The sequence below is a fragment of the Myxocyprinus asiaticus genome, chromosome 41, assembly GCF_019703515.2.
Source record: "Myxocyprinus asiaticus isolate MX2 ecotype Aquarium Trade chromosome 41, UBuf_Myxa_2, whole genome shotgun sequence".
Taxonomy (NCBI): Eukaryota; Metazoa; Chordata; class Actinopteri; order Cypriniformes; family Catostomidae; genus Myxocyprinus; species Myxocyprinus asiaticus.
Genome location: NC_059384.1, coordinates 10,166,994 through 10,187,889, shown reverse-complemented (window position 1 = coordinate 10,187,889; position 20,896 = coordinate 10,166,994). Strand labels below are relative to the sequence as shown.

The 20,896-nt window shown below is 36.9% G+C and overlaps 1 protein-coding gene across 2 annotated transcripts in view; it reads right to left on the bottom strand.

Moving 5' to 3' along the window:
• LOC127432052 (collagen alpha-1(XI) chain-like) overlaps nucleotides 1-20,896 on the bottom strand; it is a 105,336-nt gene that overhangs the window by 66,429 nt on the left and 18,011 nt on the right. Inside the window, exons 5-14 of one of the 2 annotated variants that reach the window (XM_051682824.1) lie at nucleotides 13,043-13,168; nucleotides 10,794-10,883; nucleotides 9,423-9,527; nucleotides 6,335-6,643; nucleotides 4,920-4,982; nucleotides 3,927-3,968; nucleotides 3,677-3,739; nucleotides 2,064-2,138; nucleotides 670-753; nucleotides 135-191 (exon numbers count right to left, since the gene is read on the bottom strand). In XM_051682824.1, the coding sequence (XP_051538784.1) occupies nucleotides 135-191; nucleotides 670-753; nucleotides 2,064-2,138; nucleotides 3,677-3,739; nucleotides 3,927-3,968; nucleotides 4,920-4,982; nucleotides 6,335-6,643; nucleotides 9,423-9,527; nucleotides 10,794-10,883; nucleotides 13,043-13,168 (1,014 nt within the window). Of the gene's footprint in view, nucleotides 1-134; nucleotides 192-669; nucleotides 754-2,063; nucleotides 2,139-3,676; nucleotides 3,740-3,926; nucleotides 3,969-4,919; nucleotides 4,983-6,334; nucleotides 6,644-9,422; nucleotides 9,528-9,760; nucleotides 9,932-10,793; nucleotides 10,884-13,042; nucleotides 13,169-20,896 lie in introns of both variants that reach the window. The other variant, XM_051682825.1, reaches the window with a different exon arrangement.

The window sequence follows — 20,896 nt, the reverse complement described above, 5'->3', positions numbered from 1 at the left end:
TAGTGATGAACTTTGAATCAGTGCATAAAATTGTACTGCACAGATTTTCAGTCTGGGCAAAATCAGTGAACAGGTCATTCACAGGTTTGAGTGGGTGAGACTTTCTTAGAGGTCATGGTGTAACTGAAACTCACTACTGGGCCAGACCTTCCGGTGAGACCCATTGGACCAGGTGGACCTCTCATGGCAAGCTGTGGACAGAAACCAAAGAATCAAAACCACTGTAAAATCTTCCAACATACTTTTGACTTCAAACATTTTTAATCTCTCACTTTTACAGGCTGAGCTTTTACTAGCTAGCTGACATCCACTCATTTTATGTGAACCCAGAGGAGGTGGGGCAGTATCCATATTTGTCAAGGACAGATCTGAGCACTCACACTAATCTGCAACACCTGTCTAGGTTGCCCTCCTGCGGGTCATGAACCTTGCTAGTATTTTTAACAGTCTCCCTTTAACAGTCAAAGCAGCCTGTGCTGCTCCGTTTCACTCTTGTTTTAGCGCAAACAAGGTCGGACCAAATCCCTTACCCACCCTTTGACCTGTTGCCCCACCTCTTTTCTACAGTAAAGAGTCCCCTGCCTCCCCCCTTGGTAAACAGCTGGGTAAAGGTCAGGGGCCATTTGGCCCTTTACTTCTGCTTGCTTTGTCCAGCTCTCATGTACTCACCCTGGCCTGAGAGAGGATGGCCTGAGCCTGGGCTTCCTGAGCCGACACAACCGGACCCTTTTCACCATCACCACCAAAACGGAACTGTCAGACACACACAGAGTATATTCATTACTACTATTTTGATTTAGCAACACTTAAGAATTGATACTATACTGTGTGATAAAGGGGGGGGGGGTCTGTGCTGCCCATGTCGCCCATGCCTAAATCCGCCACTGATACTATACTATACTATACTATACTATACTATACTATACTACTTAGTCGGTCAAATACGAAAAGCAGCATTATGAATACTATACTATACTATACTACTACTTTCTTCAAATAAGAAAGGCAGCATTACGAATGCTATGCTATACTGTAGTATACTCAGGGTTGGGTGTATCCGATTGCAAAGTAGTTAGTTACTGTAATCTAATTACTTTTTAGGCAAAAAAGTAATGTAACAAATTACATTTTGAATTCTTGTAATCAGATTACAGTTACTGACTTTCTTTTAAAATAATTACTTTTAAGTACATTACTTGTGCTTAAGTAAAATGTATAATACATTTAAAATATGAATTAATATGTATGTCTGTAAGCATTTTTGTGACAGCTGAAGGGTGTGGAACAATGAATAACAAGGAAATATAAAGATTTTGAATTTGAGAGGAAAACCAAAAACTTTTCTATGAAAAGTGATTTAGAAAGTAACATAAAAGTAAAGTAATTAGTAATGTGATTACTTTTTAGATTAAGTAATCAGTATAGTGATCTGATTACAATTTTAGAGAAGTAATTAGTAATTGTAGTGGATTACCTATTTTGAGTAACTTACCCAACACTGAGTATACTATACTATACTATACTATACTATTACATTTGTCAAACAAGAAAAGCAGCATCATCAATGCTATACTGTACTGTACTACACTATACTATATTACTAAGTACATCAAATAAGAAAAGCAGCATTACAAATATGACACTAAACTATACTATGCTATACTATGCTACTGTATACTATACTATCCTATAGGAAAAGCAGCATTATTCATTTTGATTGGGGAATTAGATTTCAATCATTTTGCAGGTTTTCAATCATTTTGAAAACTACAACACAACAATGTTCTAAAGAAGTATGGAATCATGATTTTCATATATGTATCATCATTATGCATTTTAATCATTTTGATTTTTGACATTTCGATTAAGAAACTCTCGATATTTCATTAGGAATTTCCAGATTTTGATGTTTCAGTATGTTTGATAACAACTACACAACATCTTGTATGCAGTCATTATTTCCATATACCTGTACAGTATTATTACAAGGTGCATGCATGAAACTGTTGTACGGTGTTGGGGAGTTTGGAATGCAAATATTTAGAGGTTTTAGTGGATCTTACTGGAAGCATCAGCATAGTACCAGGGGGGCCTGGCACACCATCTGCTCCGGGAAGACCAGCGCGGCCCGGAGGACCCTGAGGAGGCAGGAAGATAGAGAGAGAAGGATAAATCAGTAACTTGACACTTCTTGACTTGACAACACCCGGGTAATGCCAAGAGAGGTATGAGAGAGGAAGGGGGATCAAAGTGTGGCAGAGAGACAGAGACACAACAGAGAGAGAGAAAGAGAGAGAGAGACTGAAGATACTGTCTTTACTGTGACCTATTACTACAAACCATCACAATGTTTCACCTTTGAAATAAGTATGGCCAGATGTTAAATAACCTTAGCAAACATTGATTAAGGTATTTAATGTCAATTCAGAGGTGTAAAGGCCTTACATAATGGGCAATAGCAATAGCAGGAAGTGCTCAAGGCTGTAGCTAGCGTAACTTGAGGTCCCTTTTCACGTTTTTGGCTATTTCTAGATTAATAGTCCTCTATTGTATGCCTCCTTTTTTTTCACTTTTAAAACTAAAAGCACAATAGTTTTACAGCAAATATTGTGCGAGTTTGTTAGTTAGTTTCATCATTAGCATTCTTGTGTGTGCGCTTCTCAGCTAGACTGTGTTTACGAGGGTGTGCAATATCCAAAATACAAACCTAACATCAGACTGCCAGACAGAGCTTGGAGCTGGTGTGAGAATTTCTAATGATAATTATCCTCAAACAGCTCAAGGCTGTTTCGTAAGCCATCAGTGTATTGTGCATACATAAATAGACGACTTTAGGTTTAGTATTATGTTGCATTTAATCAGAAATGTACCAAATGAAGAATTGCTTGTAATAAAGATCCTACTGAGAGGTATATCATGCAATTTTCTCAAACTTTGGTATATCATGAAATATCATACAATAAAGTCAAACTTTGAGTATTTTTTTGTTTTTATCTTAATCGATTTACAGTCCATTCATTTTCTCATTAAGTGTATTCCCTGGGAATCAATCCAACATCCTTGACATTGTTAGCACCATGCTCTACAAGCTGAACTACAGGAAAACATGTTATATTTGCTTGATGTGTGATTGATGGATATCCGGATAACATTCAGCAACTAAATTTCATTTAAATTCCTTTAATCAGCATTTCTAAATAAAGCAGCTCTGGGTGGTGGTTTAAAACTAAAAGTGTCAAGGGAGGGTGAAAATGTGCCCTTAGGGTCAGGAATCTGTCATGACCCTGCTTGGAATAAATTATCATTATGTACTGTTTACAGACACATCTTCATGAGGTTTTGCCATTTACTACAGCCAGACTGTTTTCCTAGGCCTTTTTTTATTGCTTTGTCTCTAGAACACAACACAGTTTTTCTTAAGCCTTATGGTAGACAATCTGTCTCTCATATAATCTTTCCATCACAATTTAATTTGTCATGTTTCTTTGAACCTTAGACTTTATGCATCTTTATCAGCACCTTAGTACAGATTTATGTGCACGACAAATAAAATGTCTTGTAAAACAAGAGCCACAATTAAGAAAGATGGAGGCCTTGACTAAAGCTTGTTAATGTCCTGAAAATACCCTTCCTCCAGCAGACTCCAGAGTGTTCAGAGACAGGAACAAATTCTTACCCTGTCACCAGGATCTCCAGCCGGACCAGGGGGGCCTTGTAAACCTGAAGGGCCTGGAAGACCCTAAATACACAAAGGTAATACAAAAATAGAGAAGAAGTTGAAAACAAATGAGAGGACATTGAAACCCAATTACCCAAATTAAACACTTAAAACAGAACTGTTGCCTATAAAACCCTGAATGGGAAACGTTTGAAATATTGCAGGATGCAGTATTAACTGATGCAGGTAAAAAGATTTAGTAACTCACGGCAGGGCCAGGTGGACCAGCAGGTCCCTCAATCAGCATTCCCTGTGAAAAAAACAACAAATCACAATCTAAAAAAATGGAATGGAATAGAAGGACTACGGCCACATCTACACAAATCCATTTTTGTCTGAAAACGCTGTGTCCAATTTTCGTGAGAGTGCTAGTGCTAAGTGCAATGTTCATGCCAGCGTAGAGCGCAAATGGGCGTGGGTGGGAGTGTTTGCGCTAACTGTGGGTGTAGGTATGCAAACTGTGGGTGCATTATATGCTTATGAAGTGGCACAAAGTGCAATTCGCTATTTTCCTGAGAAATAGGTAACTGCATTAAGACGTTTCAATAACACGTCTGTTTTCAGCGCAAAGTCCAAATTAATTTCCTGCATTTGCAGTTTGGAGATTCCACAAACAGGTAGTAATAAAGTTCATGTCCAAACTCTGAAAATATGGTGGAACATCAAATTATGTCTCTGACAATAGCCTTTTTATTAAACAAAATTCTCTATAATTAAACGGAGCTTACATCTATATTCTGAAACACATTTTCCATGTGTATAAAATTAGTGTGTCCCATTTATCAAGGACACAGATAATGCACAAAATAATGTTCATATTTCTATTCTCCTAATTCATTGCATACAGTCCATTTACACAACCAAATCCTTATGAATGTGCTGTCTTTGTTTATATCGCTGGTTCTTGAGGGAATGGTCTATAACAGGATGCAGACGGAGAAGAACCTCTGAATTAAATTGCACTTGACCCGATTTTCACCAAACCCACTTGTGCCTAGACTTAGTGCAAGCTTGCATGAAAATACCAAAACTTCATGACCATGCCAGTTGACTTTGCACTTATGACTTATGGCATAGCTCTGCGCTTAGTGCTCTTAAAATATTGTCCATAGACTACAAGCCAAAAACTCCAATAAAGATTTTGTGGGGTCTTTCATCTATGGTATTGATAGTGCAGGTCCAAAATTTGTCTGAAACTCACCGGCTCAATCACTGCAGGCTCTCCCTTCTCTCCTTTCTGCCCCAGAAGAGCACCTCCACCCACCTGCAAACATACAGTAAAGGAAGATAGAGGTGAGCAAAGAAAGAAAGAAAAAAGAAAGAAAGAAAGAAAGAAAGAAAGAAAGACAGACAGTCAGACAGACTGACTGACTGATTGATTGATAGGAAAGCTGAGTGCATGAGGAGTGTTCTGTTGTTGATATGGACAGTTGTGTGATCGGCAAACCCTTGAAACCATGCTTAGGTGGGTGATAAGACAGGTACTAGTGCACTTTAAGTGTTTGGAGGAAGGGAAGTGTGAGCTAAACAAGTGTAGGACATCTCTTCTCGGGAAAGGAGGTGGAGAAGGGTGTGTCTGTGTAGACAGCTGGGTCTGTGGTATGGGGTAATTACTGTGTCCCGGGGCAACATGGTAGAAAAGGTGCTGGGACAGTCAGGGAGTTCAAACCACAGCAGCTCATATCTTCAGCATGGAAGACTCCCTAACATGTGTGCGTGTGTAAATATCTGTATGTATGTAAGTGGGTTGTGAATGGCTGTTTGGGTGAGTTGTAGAAAGTTAATTTATTGAAGATCAATTTTACCTAATGCGAGGGAGGTAGAGGGAGGGAGAGGAAACCAACACAGGCTAAATGAAGAGATGCACATGTCTATATGTTTCAAAACATGCCAATGACATACAATAGAGAAAGGCTAAAGGGATAGTTCACCCAAAATTGTGTTATATAATATACTGCATCTACAAGTATGTTAATAATATAAATTATTTAAATGTATATTTCATGTCCATTTATTTATTTATTGGCGGGTAGTTTTGTAATAAGCAGGATAATGAACAGTCAGATGGTCATTATCCAAAATAAACCCTATCAGACTGATACAAGACCCTTCCACTCTGCGTCAGGTTCCTGATCACCCCATCAGGATTTATATTTATTTTTCTCTATTTTTCTCACAAATTTCAGTCCGTTCCTCACAAAAAGCTAACGAATGGCTTCAGAAGACTTGGAATATAGTGGACAAGCCATATAAACTACTTTTATGATACTTTTATGGGGCTTTTTTGTCCTTTATGGAGCTTTACAATCCCTGGCTTGGACATTGTGCTTAAGATCTCCTTTTGTTTTCCATGCAAGAAAGAAAATCATATGGTTTGGAACAACATGATGGTGAATAAATGATGACAGAATTTTCAATTTTTGGTGAACTATTCCTGTAACATAACCCAACCCACTGAACAGAACAAACAATTTGATTGGCTACAAAAATGGACCCCCATGCAAAGTGATGCATTACAAAGCCATGGATGCATGTTAGATTCCCATATCCAAGAGTCATTGCACTGGACATCACCCTCCATTACCACTGAAGAAGGGGGGAAGGGTCCATACTTACATTTGACTCCACTTCGGTCTCGGCTATGTCGGTTTCAGCGGCAACCCCTGGCCCAAAACTGTCCTCATAAGTGGCCGTAGGATTTGGAGCCACATTGCCAAACTCATCGTACGCCCCATACTCATACTGATCTTTATCAAGCCCCGTCACATCATATTCCTTAAGATCATACTCCTTAAAGTCATACGCATCCACTCCAACTGGGTCGGCGGTGCCGCTGGGCAGCACAGCCTCCGGGGCATCAGTCGGATCCAGACCAGCCTGGTTGGTCTCAGTGACATATTCACTGAGAACTTCCTCTTCCACAGCCTTATTATACCCAAGCAATGCGGCAGGAGGGGCGGGGTGCAAGGAAGTTTGAGCAATGGAGGGAAGATGGATGTTAGTTTAAGCAGTTAAAGCAAATACTACTATATTCATGTTGTAATGCAGAGCAGGGGCAAAATTAATTCAGCACTTTTTTTAAGAATAGCACATCGATTATTGATAGCAGCAAGGTAACACTTCTTTGTCCCATTCAATTTGGCAAGTTTTGGGGTGGATGAAGAGATTCTGACTGATTGGTCTCTGGGGGTCTAGTGTGATTAAAATTTATGGCACTAAATTAAATCTCGTTGGGTCAATCATAAAACTGTACAGCACACAATAATGGATAGAGGTAAGGAGTAATATGCACTTATGAAGGAACATAGTGGATGCTCATAAGTTTGGGGCCATCAATATGTCAACAGTGGCAAGAACAGTTGCCTTCTGAAAACATATGTACTGATCATCTGTGTAAAATGTGTAATTTGAGGTGTAAATATAAACAATTTAAAATCATGTGATGTTTCTAGCAAATTTTATATTAAAAACTGTTTCTCATATGAACTTGTCTTTAAATTTTGGTGATATTATTTCATATTATTAGAAGAGGGACAGATAAAGTGTTAATAATTAAAAAAGCATTATTACATTTAAATATACAATTAAAATGTACAAGCTTAAGACAAACTTTAGCATATTCATGTCTTTTATGTAAACATAATGTTAGAGTGGAATTAAGTTTAGAGGTGAAAAACAAGACAGAAATAAATGAAGTCTGAAATGACACTAGAATGTTTATAAATGCAATAATTAATGCAGTAGTGATGCGCTCAAATGCAGGGTACAGTAACTTTATATTACAGTTATATTAAAGTTATATCTTTAAATGTAACAAAAAAGTGCAATGGATGTTGATTTGAGGGGGTATTTCTGAATTCTGAATTTGATACAGCCAAGATAACAAAATTACAATAAGATTACAAAAGCATGACAACAAAATATATAACAGTTTTCCTTCTTTTTTTTATTTTACCAAATTCATATTTACTTTAAAGCATATCGGATGTATAGACAGTGCTTACAGTATTGTATGTAAGAAAAGAAACCATACAGACTTATTTAAGTCTGCAGTGTCAATACATCCAATATAAACAAAGAACCACCCTTCAAACACATGTAAAGGCTGTGAAAGGGTTTAATTTTATTGAGTATAGTTCTGTTGCAACAAATAGTGCCAGAACTATTCAACCAGACTACGACAAATGCTGTGATTTTTCATTCAGAGGTCAAAAATGCTCACATTTAGCATGTGACCTCTTTACTTCAGCCTGCTTTGGGTCACTTGCTGAAGGAACTGTTTTTAATTGGACATGAAATCTGTCAATAATGGTTAGGGCTACAAAATGGACCATGTGACAACAGCTTGTTAGTAGTTTAGGGGCTCTATTTTCGTGAGTGCACAAAGTGCAGTGCTATGTGCTACAACTGTTGCGCAACGTCTTATCCAATTTTCTTGAGAGCGCTAATTCTAAGTGCAATTTTTGTACCAGGGCAAAGCGCAAGTGGCCGTGGATGGGAGTGTTTGCGCTATCTGTGGGTGTATGCATGCAAACTGTGGGTGTGTGGGTGTTTATATTGGTATTTTTCAACCTGTTGTCATAGAATGAATTTTAAGTTACTGCAAAAAGGGCCAGTGGATTAAGTTGGAGAGAGTACAATATTTGGATTTGGTATGATTTTTTTTACCACCTAGTTATTTTGTTTGAAGTGTAATTTGAATTTAGAGATATTTTTTGGTTTATTATTTTGTGTTTTAATAAGTTAATTAAAGTTGCACAAAATAATGTAAGCCCATACTGTTTTTCTATTCTTCTAATTCATTGCATACAGTCCATTTACACTACCAACTTCTTATGAATGTGCTGTCTTTGTTTATATCACTGGTGCTTTACAGGGAATGGACTATATAATAGATGCAGATGGTGCCGGAGAAGAACCTCAGAGTTAAATTGCACTTGACACAGCCCATTAGTGCATTGCGTATGTAATTTTGCCAAACCCACTTGTGCCTAGATTTAGTGCATGCTTGCACGAAAATACCAAAACTTCATGGCCATGCCCATTGACTTTGCTTGTATGACTTAATGGCATAGCGCTGCGCTTAGCTCTTAAAATAGGGTCAGTGATCTTTTCACAAATTTGCTTCAATTCAATTCATTATTAGCTTAAAAAATTGCATTCAAGCTGCATATCTGAAGATGAAAAATGTCTTGACTTGCAAATAGTTGTGGTTCTTATTATATGGTTTTTATTTAACAACAGAGTCAATGCTCTGATAGATTTCATTCATGTGTTTTTTCATAGTCCTTAAATGCAGCCTTAACTAACATTGAGCTCAAAACAGAAAGCTGAAAACCAATGGCATGGCAATCCATTGAGAAATGGCCATCTGAAATTCTAGACATTTTCAAAGAATTAAGACCAGAACTCCATCAGAGGCAGTGGATTGGCTACATTTAAAACATGGTTTTATGCACAATTTCAGCTTTATGTTGTTAGATAAACTTGCCATTCAACAGTTCCCTTGTAGTGACAGTCCCCGAGTCAAAAAACAAAGAACAATTGCTATGAATTGTTTTGTCTTTGTCATTTCAAATCAAATACTTCCTTGTCATACAGTATGAGTTCCTCGAATTTTCCTCTTTTTGTCCCAGTAGTAGCCCATATTTCTAGTGACTGTTACCAGACTATCACACAGTTTTAAAAGAAAATAAAAAATTACCTGGTCTGGTCCAGTGGTTGCAACAGGAGACCGAGTTTTGGAAGCATCTACTGTCCCGTAGTCAATTTCACTGTCTGTATAGTACTCCCCATCTACATTGTTAATCTATAGCAGTTTTATAGTGAGAAGAAAAGAGGGAGAAGATAAGAAAGGAGGAATTAGCACACTACAAGCACTCCATAAGCATTACAGGCTGGAACCGCTGAGACAGACTGCATCTCTGTTCAGACTAGAGGAGAATAGTGGGCGGGCGGCATGGTCAGACTATCATCAGAGATTTCTCTAGCCGAAAGAGAGATCTTGATGTGTTCTGATCTGAACTACGCTTGCACTATTACCCCTAGAATGGCTTTTCTTGGCGATGGTGTCGGCAGGTATCCATATCTCTTCTTCTTAGGAGCTAACTTTTCAGCTGCTGCTGTCTGTTTTGGGTACTTAAAGGGTTTGGGAACAAATTTAGGGGACTTTCTCGTCCTCTTCGTTTTCATGGAGACACTACGTTTCACTCTCTGGAAAGAGGTTGTGATGAAGGGAAAAAACACAAGAGATCAAAACATCCAAGAAGACAAATAAGACCAAGGTCCCATTCTTTAAACATGGCTTACTTAATTAGCCAGATTAGCTTTAGGATAACTTGGTATAAACCAGGGAATAGTTAGTCTGTTAGCGAGCAGGTTTGAGTATTCAGATAAGTGGCTCTGATAACAAAAAGCTCAAAAATTTGGACACACTAAAAACCCTTTGATCTACAGGCTTAAACTTAAAATTAGTTTTGTAGACAAATTCGTATGAAATATGACCAAGTATGAAGTTCTTAACTACAGTATATTAAAATGTTAATTTTAAGATGGATTCCCCATGAAGTTGGTTGAGAGAGTGTGCAGAGCAGTAATTTAGATAAAGGATGGCTACTTTTTTAGAAGCTAAAACAAACTTTTAAAATAAATTTTGATTTAACAGATTTTTGGTCTACATAATTTCCATATATATATTATTACATAGTTTTTATGACTTTACTATTATACTTAACTGTAGAAAAAAATGAGTAGGTGTGTCAATACTTTTGACTAAACTTCAAATCTGCATCGAAGAACAGAAAATCCAAGTTATCCTTCTTACCAAGCAAGCTACATTTAAAAAACGGCAACCATGATATGACAAGTTACAGGCTCTAAAGGTCTCTCTTTTGTTATGCCCAGTAAACACACAAATGATTATGATCCTATAAACATGGAATAGACATCCAGAGATGACAAAACTTGGACAGACAACATATATAGCACAAGAAAAGGGGAGGAGCCAGTGGATCCCATGATTGACAGCTAGACACCACATGACATCACAAATGCCTCACATGTTTCCTGTATTTACCTGTGGCTCAGAATATTCAGATTCTGTTGCTGTAGGGGTCGCTCCGTCATAATAATCATATAAATCACCATATTCAACAGCAGTTGTGTACTGCGCACAGGGAGAGGACAACAAAGAGGTTAGCATAGCATATTTAAACAATATACTGCATTTGTTACATGTAAAATGTAATCTACCCTTTGGGTGTATTACATACTGTTATGGTTAGACACAGCTGATTTTAGAGAGTACAGATGAGTAAGACAAAGCCTCCTGATCACAAGTTTATCATACACACGCAGAATTTCTTGCCACATTACAGTAAAATGGAATGTCTACTTCTTAAAGGGTTAGTTCATCCGAAATTAAAATGTTGCCGTCATTTACTCACTCTCATGTAGATCTAAAACCATTCATGGAACACAAAAGGAAATGTTAGACAGAATACGTATTAGGGACTGAAAGCCTCAGTCACCATTCACTTTCATTGTATGGGAAAGTGAATGGTGACTGAGGCTAATATCTGCTCTTGTGTTCCATGGAAGAGAGAATGTCATACTAGTAAAAAAAAAAAAAAAAAAAAGCGAGGGTGAGTGAATAACTTTTGGGTGAACTATTGCTATAAAGGGGTCATGACATTCCTTTTTCTATTATTTTAATATGTTCCTTAATGTTCACTTATAATATTAGTAAAGTTGTTTGAACAAAAACCCGCCATATATTTGTAGAACATGATAATTTTCCACCTCATTCTGACCCCCTGTCAAAAACATTCGGTTTTGGTGCTGCTTCTCCTTTAAGACTTGACAGTACACGCCCACTTATATGTCAAAAGGAAAATTGTATTCTTCATGTCATAACCCCTTTATGATGGTGCTTTCAATATTCTTAAAAAAAAAAGACAGCATTATAAACAACTAAAACATTTGTGTTAAAAGATTGACAAACTGTGTGAGAGATATGCACATATTGCACTAATTACTTTAAAGTATAACATGTGATGTACTTATTCTGATACACAGGTGGATGTTTATAGCCCTATAAAATGGCCCATAAGATCAGGGACTGCCACGAAACAGATATAGCAGCCATATGTCTGCTGTTTTCGTCATGGAACTCTTTTTTTCCTGCTTTATTTGAGTGTAAATTACAGCCTGCCTTTTAAAGCAGAGGCATATTAAAGGTTCACATCTATAGAAAGAACACTAGTCTATTAGATTTCCCACATTTAAAGTCCCATTACCTATGAAACTTTATTTGTCGGGTACTAGAGAACTTAGGGAACTTAAGATGGGTTTTTCATATACACCAATCTTCTAAAGATAACGATATTATTGTAAAAAAAAAAAAAAAAAAAAAAATCAGATACCATAAACCTTTATATGGCCCTTTTCCATGGCTGGTGATCACTCAACTTAGAATAGGACCCCATTCGCCAGGGTAATTTATGAGTAGAGCATCTCAGCTACACACATGGTGCATCAAGACAAGAGAGAGAGAGCTATTAAATCTCACACTGAGGATAAAAGAGAGAGACGCTCCCTGTTTTTGCAGGATATAATAGGTTAAAATGACATGCATGTGGTGTTTGTCCGAACGTATCCTTGAGCTTAAAAAAACTAGATGCAGCGCCACAAATAGAGCAGAATTCAGGTGTTTCGAGACCAGTTTTTAACAGTTGAAGTTATTTGTAACTTGAAAAGGTGTCTGAAAAAATGCGAAGCTAATAAAACACAGCAAGATGCAAAGTCAAAAATGTCCATATAATGCTTGTTTACATAGAAAAACAATAGAATAATAGTGCGGTTGCAAAAACGTATTCCGTGTGAATAGCCCCTTACTGTTACTACTTGTTAGCTACAACTTCCATAAAAAATCATCTTACCTTGTTAGAAGAAGACATGTATTTATTATGATTTTATAGAAAAACAATAACTGTAAAAATAGTATTTTCATAGAAAATATAGTTACCATGGTTCATTTTTGAAAGGGGATATTTCTTCCCTTAATTACTCATCCAGCTGTAACTTAATTTTCATATGCTGAAACATTCTCATAACTCATATTTGTTCTATGTATACTGTATGTAAAACTGTAAATATGTCCTCTTTGGCTACTATGCACAAAATGTACCAACAGAAAATTGTGCATTTAAGAATTCTTCTAAAAAATGTGTCAGACGTCCAGGAACGTTTGATCATCAGGGACCCTTTTGGCCCTTCCTTTGCTGGTCAGTGCAGAAAGGCTTATGGTCTGTTCTGTATACTGACCTCCTCCTCGGGTTCCTGTGCTTGCAGTGTGTCCTTGTGGGGGACGTCACAGTCTGGGCTGTAGTGTTCACAGTAGTCGTAGGCTGCTTTAGGATCAGCCACAATCAGCAGTTGCTGGATATCACCCTGGAAGACAGGAAGACAGAAAGATCCATGAGATACATGTGCCAAGTATGCAAAATACCTCTATTACTACAAAGACACACATACTGTACAGTTTGGTCCAAAAGTCTGAGACAACACTGAAAACCTGGGATTTGTCATTTAAACATTTTTAAAGGATTCAAAAAAGTTTCAATAAAGAAGAAATATTTAAGACTCTGCACTATTTCTAGGTCACTAATCTACGGTGGCCCATTAGTAAAGCAAACAAAAGTTGAAAACACAACAGAAATAAGCCACAACACAACGGAGACAAGCCACAACTCAACAAAAATTAGCCACAACACATCGGAAACAAGCCACAACACAAAAGAAATAAGCCAAAACACAACGGAAACAAGCCACAACACAACAGAAATAAGCCATAACACAATGGAAATAAGCCGCAACACAATGAAATTAAGCCAATTAACAGGAAATGTTTATTTTTTTTTAAACACTGCATTTTAAGTTGTGTGGCAGTTGTGACTCGATGCAGGTGAGATCATGATTTTATTCTATATTAATTTAGCTCTGGCTTAATTTCATTATGTTGTGGCTAAATTGTGTTGTGTTGTGACTTAATTTCTGTTGTGCTGTTGCTTTTCTTTTGTGCTGCGGCTTATTTCTGTTGCATTTTCAGCTTTTGTTTGCTTTGCAAATTTTGTTGTGCTGTGTACCCCTGGGCCACCGTACTAATCACATGTACTGTAAGCATGTATTGTAAGCTTCCATGCTGTCATTAACCCTAAAATGCATTGGCAATTTGCCAAACATTATTACATACCTTGAATTTTAAGCGAATGGACAACAAATGGTTCAACAAAATGCCCAGATAGTGTAAACATTTTCAAAGCATTTTTAAGACAGTTAAAAAACAATAGAATAGAATATATTCTGTTATATTTTGGTGTTTACTTTTTCATATATCAAAGGGATGATAGAACAAGGATTCAATACTTCCACGCTGAGAATTTATGAGACTAAACATTCAAAAGCATACTGAGCTACACTTAACACATAAGCCACACATAAGTAATACATACTGTATGTATTTTCTAAAGCACTTATTGAGTTTAAATAGATGAACAACTTACAGAATTTCAGTAGTACACCCAAATGTCAATAGCCATGTCATACTGTTCATGTGTTCTATTTGCTATAGGTTACTTCCACGTTGCTTCTTCGGCAAACAGCAATGCCAAATCTAAGTCAAGTCAAACACTGAAACAACTCTGCCACCTTGAGTAACAAATAACATGAATAATATGTATGTGTACACGCATATGGAATAATGATAATTCACCACCATTGTGCAGAAAATTGACATAATATAGTAGTAATTTCTATGAATATGACACTCATTTGTCTTGTTATAAACACATAAATAGATATTCTGTGATAGTAAACTTGAAATAATCATAAAATATGATTTATAGAAATTGATATATATATATATATATATATATATATATATATATATATATATATATATATATATATATATTGTGAAACTATTACTTATCTCGGGTCACTAAAGACCCAATAAACTTTTGGTAATCAAACAATTAGGAAAAGAAAAAAAATAAATCGGCTTTTTTTTTTTATTGTTAGTCGGTTCATAAGATAAAGGTTAATGAATACTAAATAAAATGGGGCATAACTCCATAAAAATCGATGAGGTAAAGGAGGTGGAATGAGGTTCTGGGGCACTAAAGACCAGAGTTATACATTTAAGCATTAAAGCAAAAGGGTGACACACCAAAATTCAATTAAATTATCAATCAAACTGTTGTGTTGATAATATAATTTGTAATGAAAATAATAATAATAATAATTATAAAAAGTATTTTCACTAGTGATCTCAGGCTTCTGGACTCTATTTATAATGGAAAATGTAATAATAATGTGACACATGCACTTTAGTAATAAAGAAACCCTTAACTTTAAAGAATGCAACAGAAAGTGACAACAGACATGGTTGGTCAAAAACATTATGCATTTAAAATGTGATTTTGCACAAACAGCCCTTAAATCAACAACTTAAAGAAAACTCCACTCTCTACTGCTGGAAATGCATGCAATGATGGAATGGCAAGGCAACAAAACAACAAAGGACAAACAATCCGGACTTTAACAACAAGGAAACACAGGTCAGACGGCTCAGGAAATTGCTGTTTTATAAGCAGGTAAATAAAACATGCGTCATCATGAAACACCTGGTTACAGGAACCTTCACAGGAAGTTTTCTCTCATATAAAATCTATTCAGTCTGCTTAACAATGGATAAGCAACAGTTCATAAAACCTTACTGTCAACAGCACATTAAACACACAATTTCAGTAAAAGGAACACATACCTTCTTTTTTTTTAATTAGTTTCAAAGTTTATGGTTTCTTGCTATTATTAAATTAGGTCCAGTATCAGTCATTCAGCCAATATGAGCAACAACCTGGTCAAACATCTGGAATGTAGTGTTATGACGTTTAATATATGAGGCTTTGATTTCAGTGATTCTTTTTAAGCATTTTTAGGCCACATGTCTATTAGGAGGGTAGGGGGGTATTTTCACTTGGTCACTTTATGTGTTTTTATTGATCGGATAGCTATCTGATCATGAAAAGACCAAGTGTAAATGCCCTTCAAGACGTATTCGAGACAGATGGTTTGAGATGCATACAAGTGTAAATGCATCTGGTTGTTCAAGCCACATTTGAAAACTTCACACCTCAGAGTGACTATGAGACTTAGCAGCAAGGTAACCATAGGGAAAAACTGCAGGCTAGGACTTGTTAGTAGGCTTGTGTGTGTGTGTGTGTGTGTGTGTTACACTTCTCTCTGTAAACTCTGTCATATACTGTATAAACACAATGATAAGGTGTGCCAACAGTAAAATAGAGGATGCTTTACTTACTTATTAAAATTGAATACCATCTTTCATTCATCATTGTCTGATATTTGAAAACAATCTCACACATTTCTGGTCTGACTTCCAAAAGCTTATGTCCCTGCACAATTATAGTCAATAACAAACACAATAAATACTATTTCTGTTAATCGCTCATCTGCAATAATGTTATTCCAAGCTAAATTTGAACTGATTACTTGTTGGAAATGTTCCAAACATTTACCAGACCAAGAAAGCCAGGACTGGCCCCAAACATCGGGCTTGGCAATAAAGACTGGTGCCAAGAAGGAGAGCAAAACAGTGAGATCAAGCCAATGGCTGAATTAAAGTGACACCGATTACCTCATGTGTCACCTGTGTACCTTTAACAACTCCCTGCACCCTGCAGAGCCTATTCCGATTAGGATACACATGACAGCAGCAAGTTTGTACACAAAGCCTAGTGCTCGACTAACAGTACGCAATAATAAAAAATAAAAAATAAAACATTTAAACAATTAAAAAATTCTAGGCTTGTTCCATGCTTGCAATAAGTGTAACTGCAACTGGACTGAAGTGTTATAAGAAAGAGAGAGATAAAAAAAAAAGAAATGCATTAGGTCATACTACATATTACATAACTGCCAGCCTTGGTTTTATGCTTTTAAAACACCTTGTTTGTTGTTTCAAACAAAATGGCAAAGCATAACATCTTTATGAATAGTTAACTTCAAGTTAGAATCTTAAAGGGATATTTTACCCTGTTTATTCTGTCATTATTCACTCACTCACTCACTCACTCACTCACTCACTCACTCACTCTTTAGACACACATTTTGTTCCAAACGAGCACAAAGACATTTAGAATATTTGGAGCTATTTAACAGAATGTCCAACACAATGAAAGTGTACAGGGAGAGTCGTGATCCTTATTCACTTTCATCATATGGAAAAGAGCAGCTTGGACATTCTGCTAAACTTCTCCTTTAATGTTCCATGAAAGAAAGAAAGTCATACAGGTTTGGAATTACATGAGGGTAATAAATGACAGAATTTTTATTTTTGGGGTGAACTATCCCTTTAAGTAAAACAACTAAGAAGCATCAAGCCCAGCCAGCGCACTGTAATGCTGGTCCCACGAGCATCTATTTCATTTAAACACATTTCAGTGTAAGTCTGACTTGCAGTATACACTGTCAGGTAACCTAAAATGTGCTTTGAGTAGTAACATCTGCAGTAGATTCACTGGTTTTATTCAAATCAAAAATATTAATTAATATGAGTGAATCAACCTGACAACATTACAGCAACAAAGGGTCAGGTCAGGAAAAATAGATCCTTAGAAGCGCAGAATCCAAGTGTCTGTGTCTTTTAAACTTGATATGCTAAAAAACACTTAAAATGCAATGTTCTAAAAATGCACCAAAAAAAAAAAAAACACATAGGATGCTGAACAAATGAAACTTGCAATGGTCTATACTCGCAAGACATCCATCCAGCGCAAATTTTTTTGAAAACTAGCTCAGACAGACACAAAAACATGTTTGGTGTAAATGGCCCCTTGAGGTAATAACTACACTATTTTACAGAGTAGTAGCAGCAGTTTTGTCTTTGCTGCCATAGATACAAAATTTACACACCTTCTGTAATACATAAGGTGCGTCCCAAAATACACACTTATGCACTATTCTATGTCATTTTGGAGTGTAAGTAGTGTGAGTAGTATGTTTATACTGATAATGCAACAAATAGAAGTGTACTACGAGTACCCAGATGATGCACTGCTTCAGCCGTCAAAACGGAGTGTGGAACGTTGGACACTTAGGGAGAGGGTGGAATGTTGTTATAGACCATGCGTGACACGGATGGGTTAAGCTGTTGCGCACCCTCTCCAGGACGCTAATGGGATACGAGTTGGGGTGGCAAGTGGGGTGGCAAAGCTAATTTTTAGAGTGGCAGCTGCCACCCCATGCCACCATTCTGGCCCTGCCCCTGCTCAGCGCCCGTGGCTTGCATTACATAGCGGAAGGGGCGGAGATGCTAGGCGGAGTTGCTGGTCTGACAAAACAATTGTAAACAATTAATTTGAACCCAATAAACCCAAAAATGAGAGTTTGAAAACAGCACCTTACAAATGTGAGTTGAATGTTTTACCATCACCCATGCTGTGTGAATATGTTCATTATTTTAGATATAAGTGTTAAACAGTGGCAACCATGTGCATTTGAAATGTCACTTCCATCAGCTGTTAAGTGGTGAATGCTTCCATGTAGTAAAAAAATATTAAGTGTTACATTTGGGATGATACTACACTTTGAAAATGTATACACTACATGGATGAGGGCATAGTGTATTCTGTAAGTGTATAGTGTATAGTGCGTAATTTGGGACATAGCAATTGACCTGTGTAACCTAGGTAAAATGTTACAGGAAAAAGCTACGCAAAGATACACAGTAATGTAGGCTTACAACTAGGGTTGCCACCCCCCATAACATTATGCATCCCATATCGAATCAATACGGGACGCAATTTGTCCTGTATTTAAGCTGGTCAGGTGGCATCACGGTGAAATCGTTCCAGATCGCTAATTTAACATTGATATAAGTTGGGGGCCTGGGTAGCTCAGCTAGTAAAGGAGCTGACTACCACACCTGGAGTCGCAAGTTCGAATTCAGGGCGTGCTGAGTGACTCCAGTCAGGCTTCCTAAGCAACCAATTGGCCAGGTTTCTAGGGTGGGTAGTCACACTGGGTTAACCTCCTCGTGGTCACTATAATGTGGGTCTCCGCGGTAATGCGCTCAACAAGCCACGTGATAAGATGCGCGGATTGACGGTCTCAGACACGGAGGCAACTGAGATTCGTCCTCTGCCACCCGGATTGAGGCGAGCCACTATGCATTGGGAATTGAGCATTCCAAATTGGGGAGAAAAGAAAAAAAAAAAAAAAAAAAACATTGATATACCTTGGACAATTTGCCTAAGGTGGGTAAGGGACCATCTGAAAAGTCCACACATTGTGCTAAAACATGCTAATACTCTGGAGAGTGTGGAAAGGGACCATCTGAAAAGTTCGCAAATAGTGCTAAAACTGTGGATTTTTTCTATATAAATGTTCAATAAGATCAAACAATGTATGAATAAAGACAAGTACAGGTGAAGGAAAAAAATACACAAATAAAATAAAATAAATACAAATTATAAAAAATAAAATAATTATAAAAAATATGTATAAACCAACCAAAATGTATACATAAATAAGATAAAGAAGTAATATAAAAGTAATACTGAAAATAAATATATTATTAACATATAAAATATGTACTTTTCTTTATAAGTCATGGGTCAGGAAAGTTCTCATTTTAGCATAAAAGAAAGGATATACAATTTCCTTTCTTAAAACACCTTTTAACAAAACATCCCAAGGGCAGCACTCAGTTTTTTTTTTTTTTTTTTTTTGCTAATGACCCACTAGTCATTTGTAAATATTGCAGCCTTGTTCTAAAAATGTAGTTTGTCTTGAAAGCTCAGTGTGTGAAAAACTATTTAAGATACAGACCCCAGCGTAAGCTTACAGTAAACTGTTCAAATAGTGGTGTAGCACAGTAGGAAAGCTGCCATTAAGTACCATAACGTCTTAGTTTTACAACATGAGAGAATTTGGTCATTTTCTTTGGTCATTTAATTGTACTTAATGGCTCTAATTACAGAACTGGTGTAAGTCGATGGTGGTGTACAAAAAATCTGAAACAAAAGAAGCAGTGACCTTTGAAGTACCCAAGCCTAGAGCCGCAAGCTGATTGGCCACACAACACACCCAACACTATTAGCTACGGTCAGCACAATTTCCTCACCTCTCAGACAATGTAGCAATTAAGATAATAATCTTGCCACTCAGGAGATCTGATAATATGTTTTTCTCAAACTATTGTTCAAAGCTTATAGACCTTATTCACAGCAGCACCATCTTTGATTTTTGACAGGAATGACCAGTAGCGTGGAGGATAGACGAACGGTCTCTTCAATGGGTTGTACAGTTGTTTAAGTGTTTTTTTTTGTTTTTTTTTTGTTTTTTTTATCATTCCACTGACAAAACATTGAAAAAAATATTTTCCTAAGGTCTATAAGTAACCAACGTAACAATCTATGTCAGATTTCTTACTAAAAACAGAACCAAAACAAATAAATATTTATGATTCTGTCATAAAGCAGGTGAAGTATGCTTCTAGTGGCCGCAAACAAAATTGCAAAAAATAATAGTTGTTTTCATAGATGTATTCTGAACACTGTTCAAAACACAGACCTTCCATTGGTCGAAAAACAGACTGTTCCGTCACAAAGCGATGCCATTGGTTGAGCCAATGTTGCTATATTTGGCTGGTTGGGATACTCAAACAAACCGAGCAAATTTTATTTGGCTTTTACAGTATCTCACATTCTGATCTTAAGCTAGTTCAGTCAGGGAGAACAACTATACATGACTGTCCAGGATATTTGGGGGGCTTTATCAGGCAAAATGGCTATTAGCAACTGGCAAACACACTTTTCATTGACTTTGCAAGGGGGTAGCAGGGCCATAGGTATGAGGAAGCCCTGTGGGCCAAAGAAAGCTTCTTATTCATTCTAAGTAGATAGAGAAATGTAACACTAAGTGCGATAGAAAATTAAACTCTCTTACAATTGCTTTTTTATGTCTATATCCTTATTTTTGGGGGGCAATAATCCTGTTAGCATAGTACATTGTACACTTTCAAACTAATTTAGATTCCGCAAAAAGCAAAGGCTTCTTTACATGCCTTACAAAGTGTTGATTCATCCAGGGCCAGGA